This window comes from Capsicum annuum, chromosome 4 (genome assembly GCF_002878395.1).
Source record: "Capsicum annuum cultivar UCD-10X-F1 chromosome 4, UCD10Xv1.1, whole genome shotgun sequence".
Taxonomy (NCBI): domain Eukaryota; kingdom Viridiplantae; phylum Streptophyta; class Magnoliopsida; order Solanales; family Solanaceae; genus Capsicum; species Capsicum annuum.
This window is the reverse complement of record NC_061114.1, coordinates 222,798,367-222,814,794: the sequence shown is the minus strand read 5'-3', so window position 1 is coordinate 222,814,794 and position 16,428 is coordinate 222,798,367. Positions and strand designations below refer to the sequence as shown.

At 36.7% G+C, this 16,428-nt stretch overlaps 2 protein-coding genes across 3 annotated transcripts; both read right to left on the bottom strand.

Annotated features, from left to right (window-relative positions):
• Positions 1–5,738: 5,738 nt before the first annotated feature.
• LOC115900863 (serine/threonine-protein kinase) lies at positions 5,739–9,126 on the bottom strand. Its single transcript, NM_001374393.1, is given in 7 exon segments — positions 5,739–6,100; positions 6,594–6,803; positions 6,904–7,033; positions 7,130–7,300; positions 7,394–7,516; positions 7,682–7,786; positions 8,437–9,126. Coding segments are annotated over 7 exon segments (1,569 nt in total). The 5' UTR covers positions 9,102–9,126; the 3' UTR covers positions 5,739–5,935.
• A 2,039-nt stretch (positions 9,127–11,165) lies between these two features.
• ALC (transcription factor ALC) lies at positions 11,166–16,428 on the bottom strand. 2 transcript variants are annotated; one of them, NM_001374392.1, is given in 6 exon segments: positions 11,173–11,495; positions 11,566–11,859; positions 15,093–15,158; positions 15,245–15,310; positions 15,653–15,745; positions 15,852–16,315. In NM_001374392.1, coding segments are annotated over 6 exon segments (954 nt in total). In that variant the 5' UTR covers positions 16,200–16,315; the 3' UTR covers positions 11,173–11,408.

Sequence of the window (16,428 nt, the reverse complement as noted above, 5' to 3'; positions counted from 1 at the left end):
AGTGAAAGAAGAAAGAGTGGGTTAAAGTCTCATTCTTGAAGCGGCAACGGGACTCGTGTCTCCTTTATATTTATTGATTTGTTGTCGTTATTTATTCTTTCAATTATTTATTCGGGCCTCGAAGCCAAAGTTGTACTTAATGCAGGTGAACGGAGAAACGGGTTGAAACCCCAACTAGATTAGGACAGGTTTAATGGTTTGGGCTTCAAAGCCCAAATCACTATTTCTTCCCCCTTTCCTTTTCTTTTTATTATTATATGTTTTGCATGCCTTCTTGTGAACCTAGTCAAATCCCCTAATGAGTTCGCTAAAAACTAATCTTTGCAAACTTTCAAAAATATTTCTAAAATCAATCACTTCTCAACGAATCAAATTTTAGAAGCTAATCAAAGACTTTTCAAACAGATCGGATAACCACAAGTTAGTGGATGTTTTAGGTGCCTAACACCTTCCTAAAACGTTAATAAGAACCACTTACCCAGAATCTCTTAACTTAAACGATTTTCCTGTTTTGAATTGTCTAAGTAAAATAAAAAGGTTTCTTAATTCCTTTTCAAAATTAAGTGGTGACTCTCTTTCAAAAGCCAAAATTTCTCATCAAAACAGATGGTACTGGTAAGGGAGATGTATTGAATGGAATAAGAGGGAATGCTATTAAGGGAGGATTTGACTAAGGTAATTCTACCAGCCAGGCTGAGCTGGTTGACTTTCCAACCAGCTAGCATGGTATTAAGGTTGTCAAGAATGTAATTAAAGTTCCTATTGGTGGGCTTTCTATGGAGGATGGGGAAGACCAGGTACTGACCAAAAGAGTCAACTGATTTAATGGAGAGGAGGCTGGATAAGTGGACCCTAGTTTGAGGAGTGCAATTCTTGTAAAAAAAAATCTTGGAATTGGAGTAGTTGTTCTTCTGACTAGAGTGGGAGCTAAAAGTATGCATAACCTGAGAGATAGTTCTACAGTTGGCTTCAGTAGTTTTAACAAAAAGGGTTAGATCATCAGCAAAGAAGAGATGGAAGATACTAGGCCCTTTCTTATTGATGGAGATGGGTTTCCACTTAAGGATGTCTATTTCATAGTCAATCCTTCTAGAGAGGAGCTCCATACACGTTATGAACAAGTAAGGAGATATAGGATCCCCTTGTCTGATTCCTCTAGTGGGATTAAAGGACTCAGTTTTATCCCCGTTTATAAAGATTGAGATGGAGGATGAAGAAACACAAGACATAATAAGGGAGGATAACCTATGGGGGATATCAAAGAAATGAAGTGCTTATTTGATGAAGGACCACTCCAATTTGTCAAAGGCCTTTTCAAGGTCAATCTTGAGAACCATGTCAGCCTGGATTTTTTTTTTTTTAGAAGTGGAAGATAACTTCCTGGACTATGATGGCATTGTCAGAGGTTATTCTACCAGGGAGGAAGCTAGCCTGGCTGTGGCTGATGATTCTGGCTAGGTGAGGCTTGAGCCTTCTAGCAATGATTTTAGTGATGAATTTGTATTGGGTATTGCAGAGTCCAATAAGTCTGAAGTTTTTTTTATAGAAAAAACATTCTTTTCATTTAGAAATAAGGCAGAAGTAGGTGGTGTTGACTCTCGGGTCCAGGACACAGAAGGTGAAAGTATCTTGACAGAACTTGGTAGCGGGGGGCCCTAAGATTTGTCAATACTTCTGATAGACAAAGGGATACAGCCCATCTGGCCCAGGGGCCTTGTCAGGTTTGAAGGAGAAGATGGTGTCTTTAATCTCCTCCATGGAAGGGATACTACATAGAAGCTCATGGTCTTCAGGTAAGATAGAGCCCCTAGTATAGGGATTTGACTGGCATTTCTCTGGGGAGAAGAGGTGCTCAGTGTGGAAGAGGGAGGTGCAAAAGGACATTATATGATTATTTATGTCTTTATTTCCAGTTTTCACAATCATCTTTGAGAGCAATAATCCTATTGGCTCTTCTTTTGTTAAGGGTGGAGGTGTGGAAAAACATAGTGTTAGAGTCACCTCAGCCAACCAGGAGATTTTGGACTTGAGTCTCTAGAACTCTTGCTCTTGTCTAAGGAACAGGCTGAATTCCTTAATCAGATTCCTTTCCAAGTCATGGAAGAAAGGGTTGGTGGGGTAGTGGGGAGATTTTTGGATGCCAGGCAAGGATTATCCTTTTCCTTTTGAAAATATCCCCAACGGTTTGGGTATTCTAGACTTTAGCTTGATCCTGGAAGAGGGCAATAGCATCAGTCAAAGGAACATTGCTACTAAAAGACTCCTGAATGACCTGGACGAAACTAGGGTGAGAGCACCACATTGACTCAACTCTAAAAGGTTTTTTAGGTTTAGAAGGGAGTCTTTGGAGGTTGACCAGAATGGGGCAGTGGTCGGAGTGGGTTCTAGGCAGGTGAGTGATTGTGGAATCAGAGAAGATGTGTAGCCAGTCATTATTGGCTAGGCACCTATCCAACCTTTCAAGGATAAGGTTCCTACTGTTCCTATTAGTCCAGGTGAACTTACTACCTTTAAAACCTAAATCATTTAGGCCATAATGGTTGATGCAGTTCCAGAATAAATTGACTCTATTCCTATTAATACTATTGCCCCCAAATTTCTCAGAGGCCCTAAGGACCTTATTGAAGTTGCCTCCAATAAGCCAAGGCTTGTGAGGGCAAGTACTGATAAGGTTGGTCCAAAGGGAATGCCTAGTATTAAAGTCGGTGCTAGCATAAATAGCACTGAAAAAAATAGTTAAAAGGAGGGTTACTGACCTTAACATTGACGTGGATACCTTGGGGGAAGACAGAGATGTCCTGGATAGAGAGCGCAGCACTATCCCACATGATGACAATACCCCCAGAAGATCCAACAGCAGGGAATTGGATTTGGTTGTTGAAACCTATGGCCTGGGTGATGTCTTTTTGCTCCTCCATGCGAGTTTCCAGCAGAGCTAAAAGGGTGGGTTTGTGAGAATTGATCATAGTCTGATACTGCCTCCTAAATTTCGGGTTGTTAGCCCCTCTAACATTCGATAGAATGAAGTTATCTAAGCATTTTTTATCTCATTGATTGTAAATTTTCTCAAATTTAATAAATATTTAACCATCACTCTATTTAATCAGCCATGTATTAATTGTATTATTGTTTGCTACTTCGTGCTTGAAGGTAATATTGTTCTCAAAATAGTCTAAATATAATTTTTTTTCCTACATAGATGGACCAAGAACACACATTTCATTTAATTATAGATTGAATGTGATTAGTCATATATCACAAGAATATTTACTAAATTCATAGTCTAAAATCTCTCAGGACAAATTTTGTATGACCTTTAATCCTTTTCATTTTTTTTTGTTTTTCCATTCGGTGTCCGGTACTCACATTGGAGCCCCGACTAGTTGTAGGGCACATTCTGAGGGTGGTGCTCCCAACAGAATTTTCTCCATATCCAGGACTCAAACTCGAGACCTCTAATTAAGGATGAAATAGTCTCACCACTACATCACAACCCCTGGATACTCATTTTCTTCTATGTTACAATTTGGACCTTCCTCGAGGAAAGAAGAAAAGGTGAAAAAGAGGGAACAAGGCAGAAAATGATTACTCATTCACCTTGCATGTGTTTTTTTCACGAGAGATGGAAAAGAGAACTTTCTGTGGTTTACAAAGTTGTGATACCTACATATATATGTAAGACCAAAAGAGAATATATTTCCCATACCTATTTGTCTTTGTTTATATAAAAATACCCATTTATATGTAGTCCTTCCTTTTTATCTTATTTCAAACTTTAATTAGACCTAAGTAATTCTAATATAGTTTTTAAATATGTAAGTTCTTTGGGCTATTCACAAATTTATTTTTCAAAGAGTATTGCTTTCATACTATAAAACACTTTTTTTGTTGTTGTTTTAGGCAAATGAAGTAGAACAAACTAAAATAATCCCTGCTTATCCTTGCTAGACTATAGTTACACATGCTGTATTTGCAATATTTTGCATCAAAAAAAAGTTCAAGCTATATATACTTGGCCGGCCTCTTGATCTCACCTAATTTAGTTAGATAGTGCCCAACGGCCCTTTTTCTCTTCATATTTTTTTATTTATGAGATAGCATAGTCAAAGAAATTTAGTTAAATAGTGCCCAACGCCCTTTTTCTCTTCATATTTTTTTTTTATTTATGAGATAGCATAGTCACATGAAACAATGGTAGAGTCAGAATTTTTATTAACAAGGTTCAAAAATAAAGAAATATACATAAGAGAGAAATCAAGAACAAAACAATCAACATTTATTATATACACATGAATCAGTGATAGAGTCAAAATTTTTATTAACAACAACAAACTCAGTGCATTCTCATATAGTGGGGTCTGGGGAGGGTAAGATGTACGCAGTCCATACCACTACCTCCGGAGAAGTAGAATTTTCATTAACAAGGTTCAAAAATAAAGAAACATACATAAGAGAGAAATCAAGAACAAAAAAATCAACATTTATTATATATACATAAAAATGATTTTAACCATATTTGTGTAATATAATTTTTCATCAAATAAGGTCGGATGACCCCTTCCACCCACTTGGCTCGGCCCGTATTCAAAGATTACGGATCTAAGATTTCTGATTAAAAAACGAGTACGAACCTAAGATTTTTGATTAAAAATAGGACAACCACATCTATCTTTATAATTACAACACATGTAAAGAAAACATTTGTGTAGTTGAAAATAGTCTTCAAAACACTTTCTTTTATCTTCCACAAACCAAACAGAGGAAGAGAATTTTCCCATTCACATTTTCACATATAAAACTGTCGAGAAAGTCTAAGAAGATAACACACTGTTTGGTTGGAGGCGCCCCTTAATGTTGGCCATGTATTACACCAAATTAATGTTGTTGAAAACAAATCTAACCACCTAAACACTTGGTAATCCATAACGACTATTTTCTACATTATGACAAAACCAGAAAACATAATTAAATTGGTGGTCCAAAATCTCAAATCTCTAGCTGTCAAAAAGATCATCTCTAGTAGCTGCCAAATGCAAAGGACACCTACCTCATTTCCTCTTTTTGTAGCATGTTCAAGACTTTAGTGCTCGTAGGGACACCCTTTATGGCGGAGCCACCATATGTCCAAGGTAAATCAATCGATATTCAGTTGGTCGAAAAATTATACTATAAATTAAATTTATATATATATGTGTGTGCGCGTGCGTTGAATCGCTTTAGCTTCCTCATATGTTTACTTTCTATATTATAAATTTTCTCAGTAAAAAAAATCCTGATTCCGCCCCAAGAAGCCAACCAATGAAACGTTTCAATCAGAACCCAAATCACCACACAGAACATTTGTGTTAACCTTTGTCTGATCAAGGAAAAATCAACTTCATACATTGTTTTGGTCGTACATTTTGACTAATTTCAGTTGTTAATTGTTGAACAATCCTCGAATCTTGAATGTATCTTTCTGTCGGTGACACTACATGTTCTCAAGAAAATGACTCTTTTCTGACATTTGTCCCCAAAAGATGAGGAGGACCTTTACTTTTCTAATCCTGGTAAAATTCATACAAGGCTGGTTATTTACAGCACTCGCTATTTAGGCACAAGTCGACTAATTCGGATACCTATCACCTCAGACTAACAATAGATACTAGGTAACTTTATCCACCGAGGCTAAAAAACAGATGAGAAGTAACATTACATGCAATACAATCATGTCCTTTTCATTTGGGCGAATTAAGCACTCACTGGTAAAAACAGCTATGCTCAAAACAAAACTGTAAGGCAATTACATATGCTAATAACAAGGGCTATGCTACAAAACCTACTGTGACTGCTGAATTGACTGACAATGCGGAAATTTAAGTGAATGATATTTACATGTGCTAGCTCCAAATGAATCGACAGAGTTGGAGTTGACCTTTTAACTGCGTTGGTGCTGCTAATGCTCATCATCTGTTTCTTGTTTCCTGACCAAAGACCAGTTGGTTTGCACACTACTTTCATATCCACTGCTATCGCCCGATTCAATTACACGCTTGTCCATTACCCTCTCTTTCACGCCATCACGATATGAACGACCATGTTCCCTTGAGCCACGTCGCTCCTGTATCAATTCCACAGTTATTCAGAGGAAGTGAAAATGAAATATCGAGTAAGGGTATTGATTGGAAACTGATGAGATGATATGCGTACTAATTAACATAAGCATTATGCAAAAACATAACCGTGTAGGTCCATGTGTACTAAACTAGACATCACAACTTTGATCAGATCTCCGGCATGTTAGGACATATTCAAGGCAGTCCATGTGGTTGGTACTAGAGTACATAAGGAGGTTCATGAATGTGATTAAATTTCTGGTGTAACAACATAATTCCAACAAAAAGTATCCTCATGTCATATCAAGCATTGAGTGAACATTTAGAAAAGTAGATACTTGTCATGACTACACATCTAACAGCACAATTACATCCAAATTAAGTTCTTAGACTCAGTCCACATCATTCCATTAACCAAAATGCATTCTTAGCTGTGGAATCACATGACTAATGAACGTGATGGTCAATTTAAGGGCCTGAAGGAAAACTAGAGCTTACATCACGAAAGGGAAAGTCATCAGCTTCAAGCATGTGTATTACATGTCCCATCTTTGGCCTCTTCTGAGCATTGGGGTCAACACAGCGTAATGCTACCAAAAGAACACGTTTCAGTGCTCTTGAAGAAGGCTTCACAGGTAACTTGGGATCCAAAACACCCTCAGCATTCCGGTTTGAAACCATTACTTTAAGCCAATCAACTAGCGTTACCTGTGAGTTAGATCCACAAAACAGAGTTAGAACAAAGCTCGAACAACAGTTAAAGAGGTTTCTTGAAACTAGGAACTAACATTGATAATATGAGACAAACCTCTCCAGGAGGACGGCTGTAATCCACCGGATTCCTTCCAGTAATGATTTCCATAATGAGAATTCCAAAACTATACACATCACTTCTCTCATTCAACATGCCAGTGCTAGCATATTCCGGAGCAACATAACTGATACAGAAGCGGTCATCGGCAATTTAATTTCTAAGAGTAACTCAATATTAGAAACAAAACAATGATATTCGGTTTGAAATGCCAAGAACTAACCCAAATGTTCCCATAACCCGAGTAGTAATGTAGCTCTTCTCAGCACCCAAAAGCTTTGCCAAGCCAAAGTCCGACACTTTCGGATTCCACTGCTTATCAAGCAAAATATTGCTTGATTTGATGTCACGGTGAACAACTTTGGGTTCAAGCCCTTCATGCAGATAGGTTAACCTGTAAGGCACAACAAGCTTTAGTTTACTCCCTTTTAACACAAAGTAGAAAAACAATCACCGCTCGAAACAAAAAGAATTAGCTGGTGTATACCCTTTAGCTGTTCCAAGAATGATATCCATTCTAATTTCCCAAGTAAGAGGGCTGGAAGGTCCTACATCTCCATGAAGCCACTGTTCTAAGTTCCCATGGTCCACATACTCATACACAAGCATCCTGAAATAGCATATTGAGCATTGACCATATTGAGTAATTCATTTCATCCCAACTCAAGCTCAAAAGCAGAATCACCAGAATTACATGTCAAAAACATACTAGAAGATAACCAACACCATAATGCTATAATTGACTGAATTAAGATGACAACTGAAATTGAATTACCTGTGAGCTCCTTCAGCACAGTAACCGAGTAACCTCACCAAATTCTTATGCCGAACCCGACCAATTGCTTCAACTTCAACCTTAAACTCCTTCTCTGCTTGTCCCCTGTAAAGAAAGCTACATATAAAAAACTGAAGACCCAACAAAAGGTACAGCTTTCTCCATAACCTAACCAAATACAACAACACACCCAGTGTAATCTCACTTGTACACAGACCTTACCCCTACCTCAGAGGTAGATAAACTGTTTCCGAAAGAGATCCCCAGCTCAGGCAAAAACAACCCCGAAAAAGAAATAACAAAAACTAATCCTATAATTACCCATAAAAACTCCAGCAATTATGTAAATAATTAACCCCCAGAAACCCTAAAAGATACCTCATTTACCAGATGAACTAAGCCTCGTGACCTTAAAAAAGCAAACTTTACATTCATTAACATGCAAAGACACATGCAAGAATCATAAACATATTTGAACATTGTGATATCTATCTACTCCCTCCACATTTCACTTGTCGCTTTTTGCTTCACGAGAGTGCAACAACAACAACATATCACAGTGAAATCCCACAAGTGGGGTCCGGAGTGCATAGAGCCTACGCAGACCTTACCACTACCTGCGGACATAGAGAGGCTGTTTCCGAAAGACCCTCGGCTCAAATGCAACAAATGCTTCACGACAGTCAATGTAACTAATCTTCGAAGCTAAATTTACAACCAAGTCACAGAAAAGGAAAGAACTTTGAATACTCCACCTGTTATTGAGCAAATTCTTAACAGCAACTCTACTGTTATCAACCATAACTCCACGGTAAACAATACCATACCCTCCTTCACCAATCACATTTTCTTCAGCAAAATAATTCGTAGCAATTTCAAGCTCTCTCAGTGTATACCAATGACCCCATCCCAAATGCGAAACCTCCGGTACAACAACAATAGCCAGCTCATTCGACCTTACTTCCCCACTTCCGTGACCCGACCCGGAACCCGACCCGACCCGAACCGGGTATTCAATCTTATGACCCTTTCCAATCTCAATATGAATTCTCTGTTCATCACCGGAATTCTGGGTTTTCTCTTCGAAAGAATCGGGTTCCGGCGCCGGTAACGGAACCGGCGACGGAGCAGGGAGCAATTTCGGGTTTTCCGGCGGGGTCTTAAACGGGTCAATTCGAATTTCTTGAATTTCTTTGGATACTTTAGGGATATTGGGATTTTGGGGTTTTTTCTTAGCTGAAATTGAAAGGGTTTTCCTACTAACGGTTTTTCTACTATTACGTTTAGAAGTGAACCAAAGTGCGATAAGAAAAAGAACTAACACAATCGCAACACCTACACAAATACCCAAAACAACCCATAAACGTAAACCAAAAATTGAAGTTCTCTTGGATAGTTCATTATTCAGAAATGTAGACATAATTCTAATTTATTTTTTTTGGTTCAACAAGAATTTGGGGATGAACAAAGAAGCATATTAGTAGTAGTAGTATATGGTGATGGAATAATGCATGTGGCAATATGGTGGGGACTATGGAGTTTTGTGTTGATAGTAAAGACAGTGGCTTGTTACAGTACAAGTCATCTTTGGAGCTCAGCTGAGAGGGATTTGTTGAAGGACCATTTTGGAGTGGGGTTGGGTGGGGTGGAAGACGGGGAGGAGCTGTAATGATGGGACTTATAGAAATGGAGAAATTGTCCCCACTGGTTCGATTAGATTATTTTATGGTTTCGACTGTATTGTGGTGAAGTGCTGAAGTAATGGGAGATTTCTTTTATTTTTAATTAGAGATTTTAAGTGTAATCTTAATTGGTCTTTTTTCCGTAGTGATTGAAAAGTGTTATAGAAAAGGGAAAGACTTCTTTATTGATTGAGCGAAGGGCTAAATAATGAGGAAGGAATGGGATGTCGTCAAGGATTAGAAAGGAGGGACTTTTTCTTAGTGAGTAATTAGAAAGAAGGCGAGAGAATTCAATGGTGAAGAGAGTCGACTCGGCAAGAAAGAACTGGGAAAGTATCGAGGATGACCTCTTCGTTGATAGAACGAAAGGGCTAAATAGCGAAAGTGATGACAATACCTTTTTCTCCTCTTTCTTATCGATAGGCCAGTCTTTTCTTACCTAAAAAATGAGCTTACAATGAATGAATTGAAATTATCAAGTTCTAATATAAATATCAAACACGGAACAAGAAATCATATAAAGGGTACTTTGATGACTTCCATAAGAAACGTGTTTCATCTATACAAGTATGAAGCTAGTTATGGACATAACTATATGAAATAAATGGTACAGTTGGTTGGTGTCATTTATTTATTGATTGATTTTTGCCTTTTGTTTAGTTTGATATTAAGAATTTTGTTTAAAGATGGTTGGCGGATTACTTTAGCTTCATCCTAATTGACCTTGATGCCACTCTTTCTTTTGTTCCCATTTTCCCCATTAATAATAGTTGCGTCACTTTTTGTTTCTTTTTTGTTAATTAAGAGTTAAGAAATGATTAAAAAGGAAACTTGTGGAGTTGGTAGTTCAAATTACACCATCTTTTTCTTACGTTTGGAGTTCATCTTTGTAATTGTTATTGTTAGTGGACCTTTATTTACTTTGATTTTTCTTTTTATTACTAATTACTATAGTAGAAGAAGCTATATCCACTTCTTATATTGGGGGAAAAAATTAAATTTTGTAGGGAATTCCATTTCGATTAAGTGAAAAGTTCAAAAAGGAGAAGTAAACCTTACTAGGAGTATAAAATAGTGTATACCTAGTTCAGGCCGTACAAGTTACAGTTTAGTATACACTCTTTGTAAACAGTAATATAATACATTGAAGACAAGAAAATATGGCCCTGTCTTGAGTATACTGATACAAATATCCTTCGTGCTGATTGTTAAGTGGTGACAAAAGAAATACATAATTACACAAGCGAATGGCAACAGAAATATCTGTAATTTGCAAAGTACATTGCCCAGTTTTCTCACATTTGTTTTATTATAGAGTAACCCAAAGCAAACTCCATTAGATTCTACAACAGCAATAATTATCACTACTAGTACTTGCACTATTTATGGTAACATAAATGAAACAGATGAAACTACATAACTGCTATCTAATTGCTCTATTTCCAAGTAGAAGTTTGTTAATAAGCAGTTTAAACTCCAAAAATAATGATTTTTTAGGTGTATTTTAACTTCAAATCATTTGTCTTCGAAGTCCACTCACAAATCTTCAAACTTCCACAAACTTTTTCCCAACAAACTACAACTTTTAAACACGTCCGGACAAATCCCCTCTTCAACTTTGACTTCACACATAATTCGTAGCTTCAACTAAAATTTTGTCCAAACGCATAGTAAAAAACTCCCAACAATAAACAGCCTACATTTGAAATTCTGAAATAGCCAAGAAAGAGGACCTATTTAAGACAGTAGTACATTTTCATTTTCAAGTATGTATGATAATAGAAGAACTTGAAACGTGAGTATCTGAGGAAGTTTGAACGGTTATTTTGTCAACACTAGTTATCTTGTCAAGTCCAAGTTTCAACTGTTACAAAAGCACAGTTCTGTTCATGCTAATTGAGCATAACAATTAAGGATCAGTGTATCTCAGGACCATGAAGCAAATATTTAACTTATGAGATGTACAAACAATTGGAGTTTCGTAGTATCAATAGTTAATTCCATCTACACCAACTCCTCGAGTATTTGATCCTTTGAAATTTTGGTTAAGACGACACTCCTGATGATGAATTGTTTCCAGAGCAACTCATATCTAAATGCAATCTTGATAGTGTATTGTCTCGGCACATGTCCTGAATATGTAAGACAAATGGTTTAGCTTTTAACTTACAAGATCTCAGTGAAACGAGACAAGCGGCTTACCTTAGAAGATGCTAAATGGTTAAGAAGTCCATAATGATTCTGAATTGTAGTTTCTAAAGGTACAGCGTTTTCTGTATTATGTGAGGTTATTGTTGGTTTGCCTGATGGATTCTGATTGGAAATTTCAAATGCAGTCTGCGGCATTTCTCGATTCAAAGGAAGTGTAGCTCCTCCATTTGTACTCAGCATAAAACTTCTTCCATCAAATTCATTACCAGATGGAAGTGGCATTGACTGCAAAGACCCAGGAACATATCCCGGGTATAAACTCAATCCATTCCTTAAGGTAAGCATCTGAAAAGCCAAAGAGAGGAGACAAACAAAAAGTTTCTATTATGAAGTTCAAAAGAATGCAATGACAGATATGATCTAGTAGTGACTTCATCATAATCCGCAAGAGCTTAGACCTCCGAAAATCACTTGATGATACTAGTCGTTACTTATGAATACATTGTCATCGCCATCAAATATCAACGATCCCAAAAAGAGAGAGTTTAAACATTTGATCTTTGAGATGGATGGCACAGAAAGGATATTCTCTTTTGAGTTTTATAAGAACTACTGTACTTATGTAATTTTATTTGCTAGATTAAATTTTGGTATGTTGTTGATATCACGTGAGTTATTAAGCTATTTTCCTATACTCAGCAACCTATACGAAATATTACCTATATGGAACTAAAAGTAATTATCAGATGTTTGCACTTCTCAATTTCAAGAGCCACAATTTATGCAAACTACTCACGTGCATAACAAGTGTCCTGTCTACTAAGCAAGCGATCAAAAACATCAAGGGATTTGATGATTATACCAAAAGATTACCATTTTCACAAATAAATCATAATAGAAACAGCTAACTCTTCAAATTAGCAAGAGTATGCCAGGAAACTTGCATCCATCCGGATTTCAGTAGGTTTCCTATCTGAAATCATCTAATCAGCAAAAGTTTAGTAATACATATGATAAGGAGAAACTGAAAGAAACCACATAACAAACAAGACTAAATAAAAAATTCACCAGTTGACTCTGAAAGTCAGACAATGACTGAAAACCTTGATTCGATTTCAAGGATGAAGCATATCACGTCGCACAATCCACATCAACTTCTCCATTTCTTTTATATCTTATATCTTACTTTTATTTTGTGTTCTACATGTGGAAGCCCCAGTTTCATAACAAGGAGCCCTTGAATTCAAATACAAAGTAAAGATCAAATCTATCAAACTCAAAATTAAGTTCAAAAGCTCTTGAAATCTAAGTTGCTCGGACTCTTCAAAAATGTTGCTGCACCCGTGTTGGATCCTTCAAAAATACACTATTTTTTGAGGATCCGACACGTACCCGTAGACATTTTTGAAGAGTCCGAGCAACTAAGCTTGAAATTTATTTCTGAAAAAAGAAAAAGAATCAGAGGAATCATGGAGATCCACTAGAGTAGAAATAAAAAATACTATACTTATCACAATACTTTCCATCTCTGATTATTTTTCCAAGTACAAAATTTGTTATTACACCATAAAAATGTCAAGCTTGAAGCCAAACCAATGCTCATCGCAAGATAGAGAAATCACTAATAGCGTGAGCTTTACTAGAAAGCAATTAAATGTGGATCCATTCAAGCTCAAGGAGTGACAAAAAGCTAGGGAACTTAGAGGTGCTCAACACACCTCTCAAACTATATACGAAACAATTCTTGAATATGACACGTTTTTCTTCTTCATTTATACTTCTCAATTCAATCCCTTACGATCTCTAAGCTTATCTCACTAATTCTCCATAATGTAGTTGCAATGCGTGGAATTCCTACACCATTATCCTTATATGTTAAAAGTTCAGAATCAACTTGTTGGGAAATTGAGAGCAGTAAACACAACTTGAACAGCTTATATCGACACATTTTTCCACATAGAATTTCACATCCTACACTTCTCTGCTTCATGGCCTTAAGTTTTACACCTCTTTTTAGCATTACTTACTAGCTCAAATTACTCCGAGGATTTAAGGAAGGCTCCTCACCAAAAGCACTCCATTTCATTTAGCTTCTTTTGGGGTGGCAAAGGCTATATAAAAACTGAAGATGGTGAGGACTGTAACATCAAATGTCAAAGTGGTGTGCGCCATACTTGTCTCAACGGTGTATTACATAACCACAGAAAACACACATCGATCTTTTCCATTCCATTCCATTTTCAGGAAGATATCTACCTAAACTTTCTGCACCTGTCCTCGAGCTCGACTAACCTAAAGAGTTGAGACTAGTAATTTGAATTTTGTCATATGCAGCAGTGATAGCATCCAGATGAGAGAATGCAATCTAAGATTAACATGTTCCTTTTTCCTTTTTTTTAATGTTTTGATTTGACTTTCCAAAGCTCCAGATCCCTTGTTTTTTTATTTGAACAGACAGAGAGAGGACAATGATACTAGCAGGAGCAATGACTTTGTGGGCGACTTTCAATGGTAATTAGCTCATCACACCTAAGAAACAAAGTATTCCAAAAGCGGATAGAATAAAAATTCATCAGTATTGTGTATGCCTTTTACTTTTGATTCACCTAAGACACCACTTTAAATAAATATAAGCGTTCATTTTCTTATAGTTTAAACTTGTACATGATGTACTATACACAATTTTACATCGTATGGGACCAGTTAGAAGTCCCGACATCGTCTCACTGCTATACTTCATAAAAGATTCACTGGCTAGACTTTTAAAAGAAAATACTCCCTCCATTCCTGTGTTATATGGCATTGTGGACACAGAATTTCAGAAAAAAAAAAAACAACTAAAAGAATTTGTTACATACCAAAAGTACTGTTGGATCTCTTGATCTTGAATATACAATGACGTTTTTGTGTTGTTAGAGCATATAACAAAGGGTAAAATGGGAAGTCTTAAATGTAGAAAGGTGTCATTCATCATCTTTTGGCAAACTTATAAAGGAAAGATTGTCGCATAAAACAGAAAGAGGGAGTAATAATAATAATCTAGCATGCATGTGGCTGGGTATTGGGGGGGAGGGGGGATATAGAAGACAAAACATTAACAAAAATGTTCTCTTTTTACAAACATAAATGTTTGGAGGAGACAATTTCAATAGTTCTCAAAGAAGTCATCAGATATTAACATTCTTTCTTCAAGTTTATGGCATGCATTTACAGTAATATCACTGGTAAACCAAGATCTTTGTCGATTAACAACCACAAAAAGTGGAAGAACACTTAAAAATTGAGCATTATAGGCAGATAAAGAGAAGAGAAAGATAGTGTTACGCTTTCAGTTTCCAATGAAGATGCTCAGTGGAAATAAGTGTATTTTTCGGTGACATTATGCTCAGCAGTAACAATTAGAACAGATTACTAACTTGTCTTAACATTATACATACACCTTATTACCTCTCCTGGTGAGACACCACAGCCATAAGATTATCTAGATGTTTTTTTAATGTGTTTGAAAACATTAACATAACATCCAGTAGACCACAAACAACAAATAGTAGTCAAAAGGCAACAGCAAGAAGTGAAACCTGAACTTGCAGCTGAAGTTGCTTCAGATATTCAATGGCTTCATCAAGCATAGATGCCTTGTCAGTCTGTGAAACAAATAAAGCTCAAATATGATAGCCAAGAAAAACCAATACACAATAGAATGCTCAAAGACAGGGGTATTGAAGAATACTTTGTTAGAATTTGGAATTAGGGTCTGCAATGCTTTCAGTTTCTCATTGATCCTACTCCTCCTCCTCTGTCACACAAAAATTAACCATGTACAATAGGAAGTTGTACCTTTTAGAGAAAAAAAAACCCTCTCTCCGTTCACTTTTACTTGCCACGTTTCGCTTCCCGAGACTCAACTGCATTAACTTTGACCAACATTTTAAGATTTATTTTCCTCATATTAATGTGAGAAGGAATGTGATTTATAGTACTTTTGTATAGTCCTCGAACATCTAAAATTTAATTTAAAAATATTAAATTAATATAATTCAGTTTAGCTTTGAAAATTAGTCAACCTGACTGTCAATGAAGCGAAACATGACAAGTAAAATTGAACGAAGGGATCATCAAATTCAAAATTGAATCCAACCTTCTCAGACAGATTATGAACTTCAGCAGATCTACTCCTCTTTGAGGAACGTGGATGAGTTTGATTAGATGGCATATCAAGTCCATCACATTCCTAAACAAATTACAAACCAAATTAAACAAAATTCACGTAGAAAATAATTGCGAATTTCGACGTAAATCATGTACATAGATTATAGATTAAACAATACAAATCTCACCTCACTACTGAAACCGAAGTTATCAACCTTATCATCTTCCAAAAACTCTCTCCGATTTTCCGAATTCATCCCGTCACAATCCCCGAGGCCAGTAGAAGCAAACACATTCTCAACGCCTTCTTTGAATTCCGCAGAATAAAATCGGCTAGGATCGGAGAAATTAAGGCTAGAAGAGGACTCAGCAACCGGCACAGGTGCCGGTCGGTGATAGTAACCAGTAGCTGAACCGGAAGCCGAAGCCGAAGCGGATGTTGACGAACCTTGAAGAAAATTGAGAAAGAATGACGACATATCTTCCGAATCAAGCGATGAAGAAGCATGAAGATTCGTTCTGTATGGATCCGCCATTGATAGTATGGCTTGATATACCGAAACTCCCGCTACGTGCGGGTTACGAAGAAATTGTCTAGCAGAAAATGGAGAGAATTTTATGCGTGTTGTGTTGGGTTTTTTGGTTTTCAGTTAGCACAAAAGTTGACTGTGAGGAGTATATACATTACACACATAAATAATAGTGTTAATACTGTGAGAAAATGGGTGATTAGTTCATTGTTCTCCCGCCTTAATTGCGTGATTT

Excerpts from the sequence above, each read along its gene's own strand:
- ALC (XM_047410303.1), bottom strand. The coding sequence starts at position 16,199 with ATGGCGGATCCATACAGAACGAATCTTCATGCTTCTTCATCGCTTGAT. Across the intron at positions 15,746-15,851 it reads ACTTCGGTTTCAGTAGTGAG|GAATGTGATGGACTTGATAT; the intron begins GTGAGATTTGTA and ends TAATTTGTTTAG. Across the intron at positions 15,159-15,652 it reads TTCATAATCTGTCTGAGAAG|ACTGACAAGGCATCTATGCT; the intron begins GTTGGATTCAAT and ends TTTGTTTCACAG.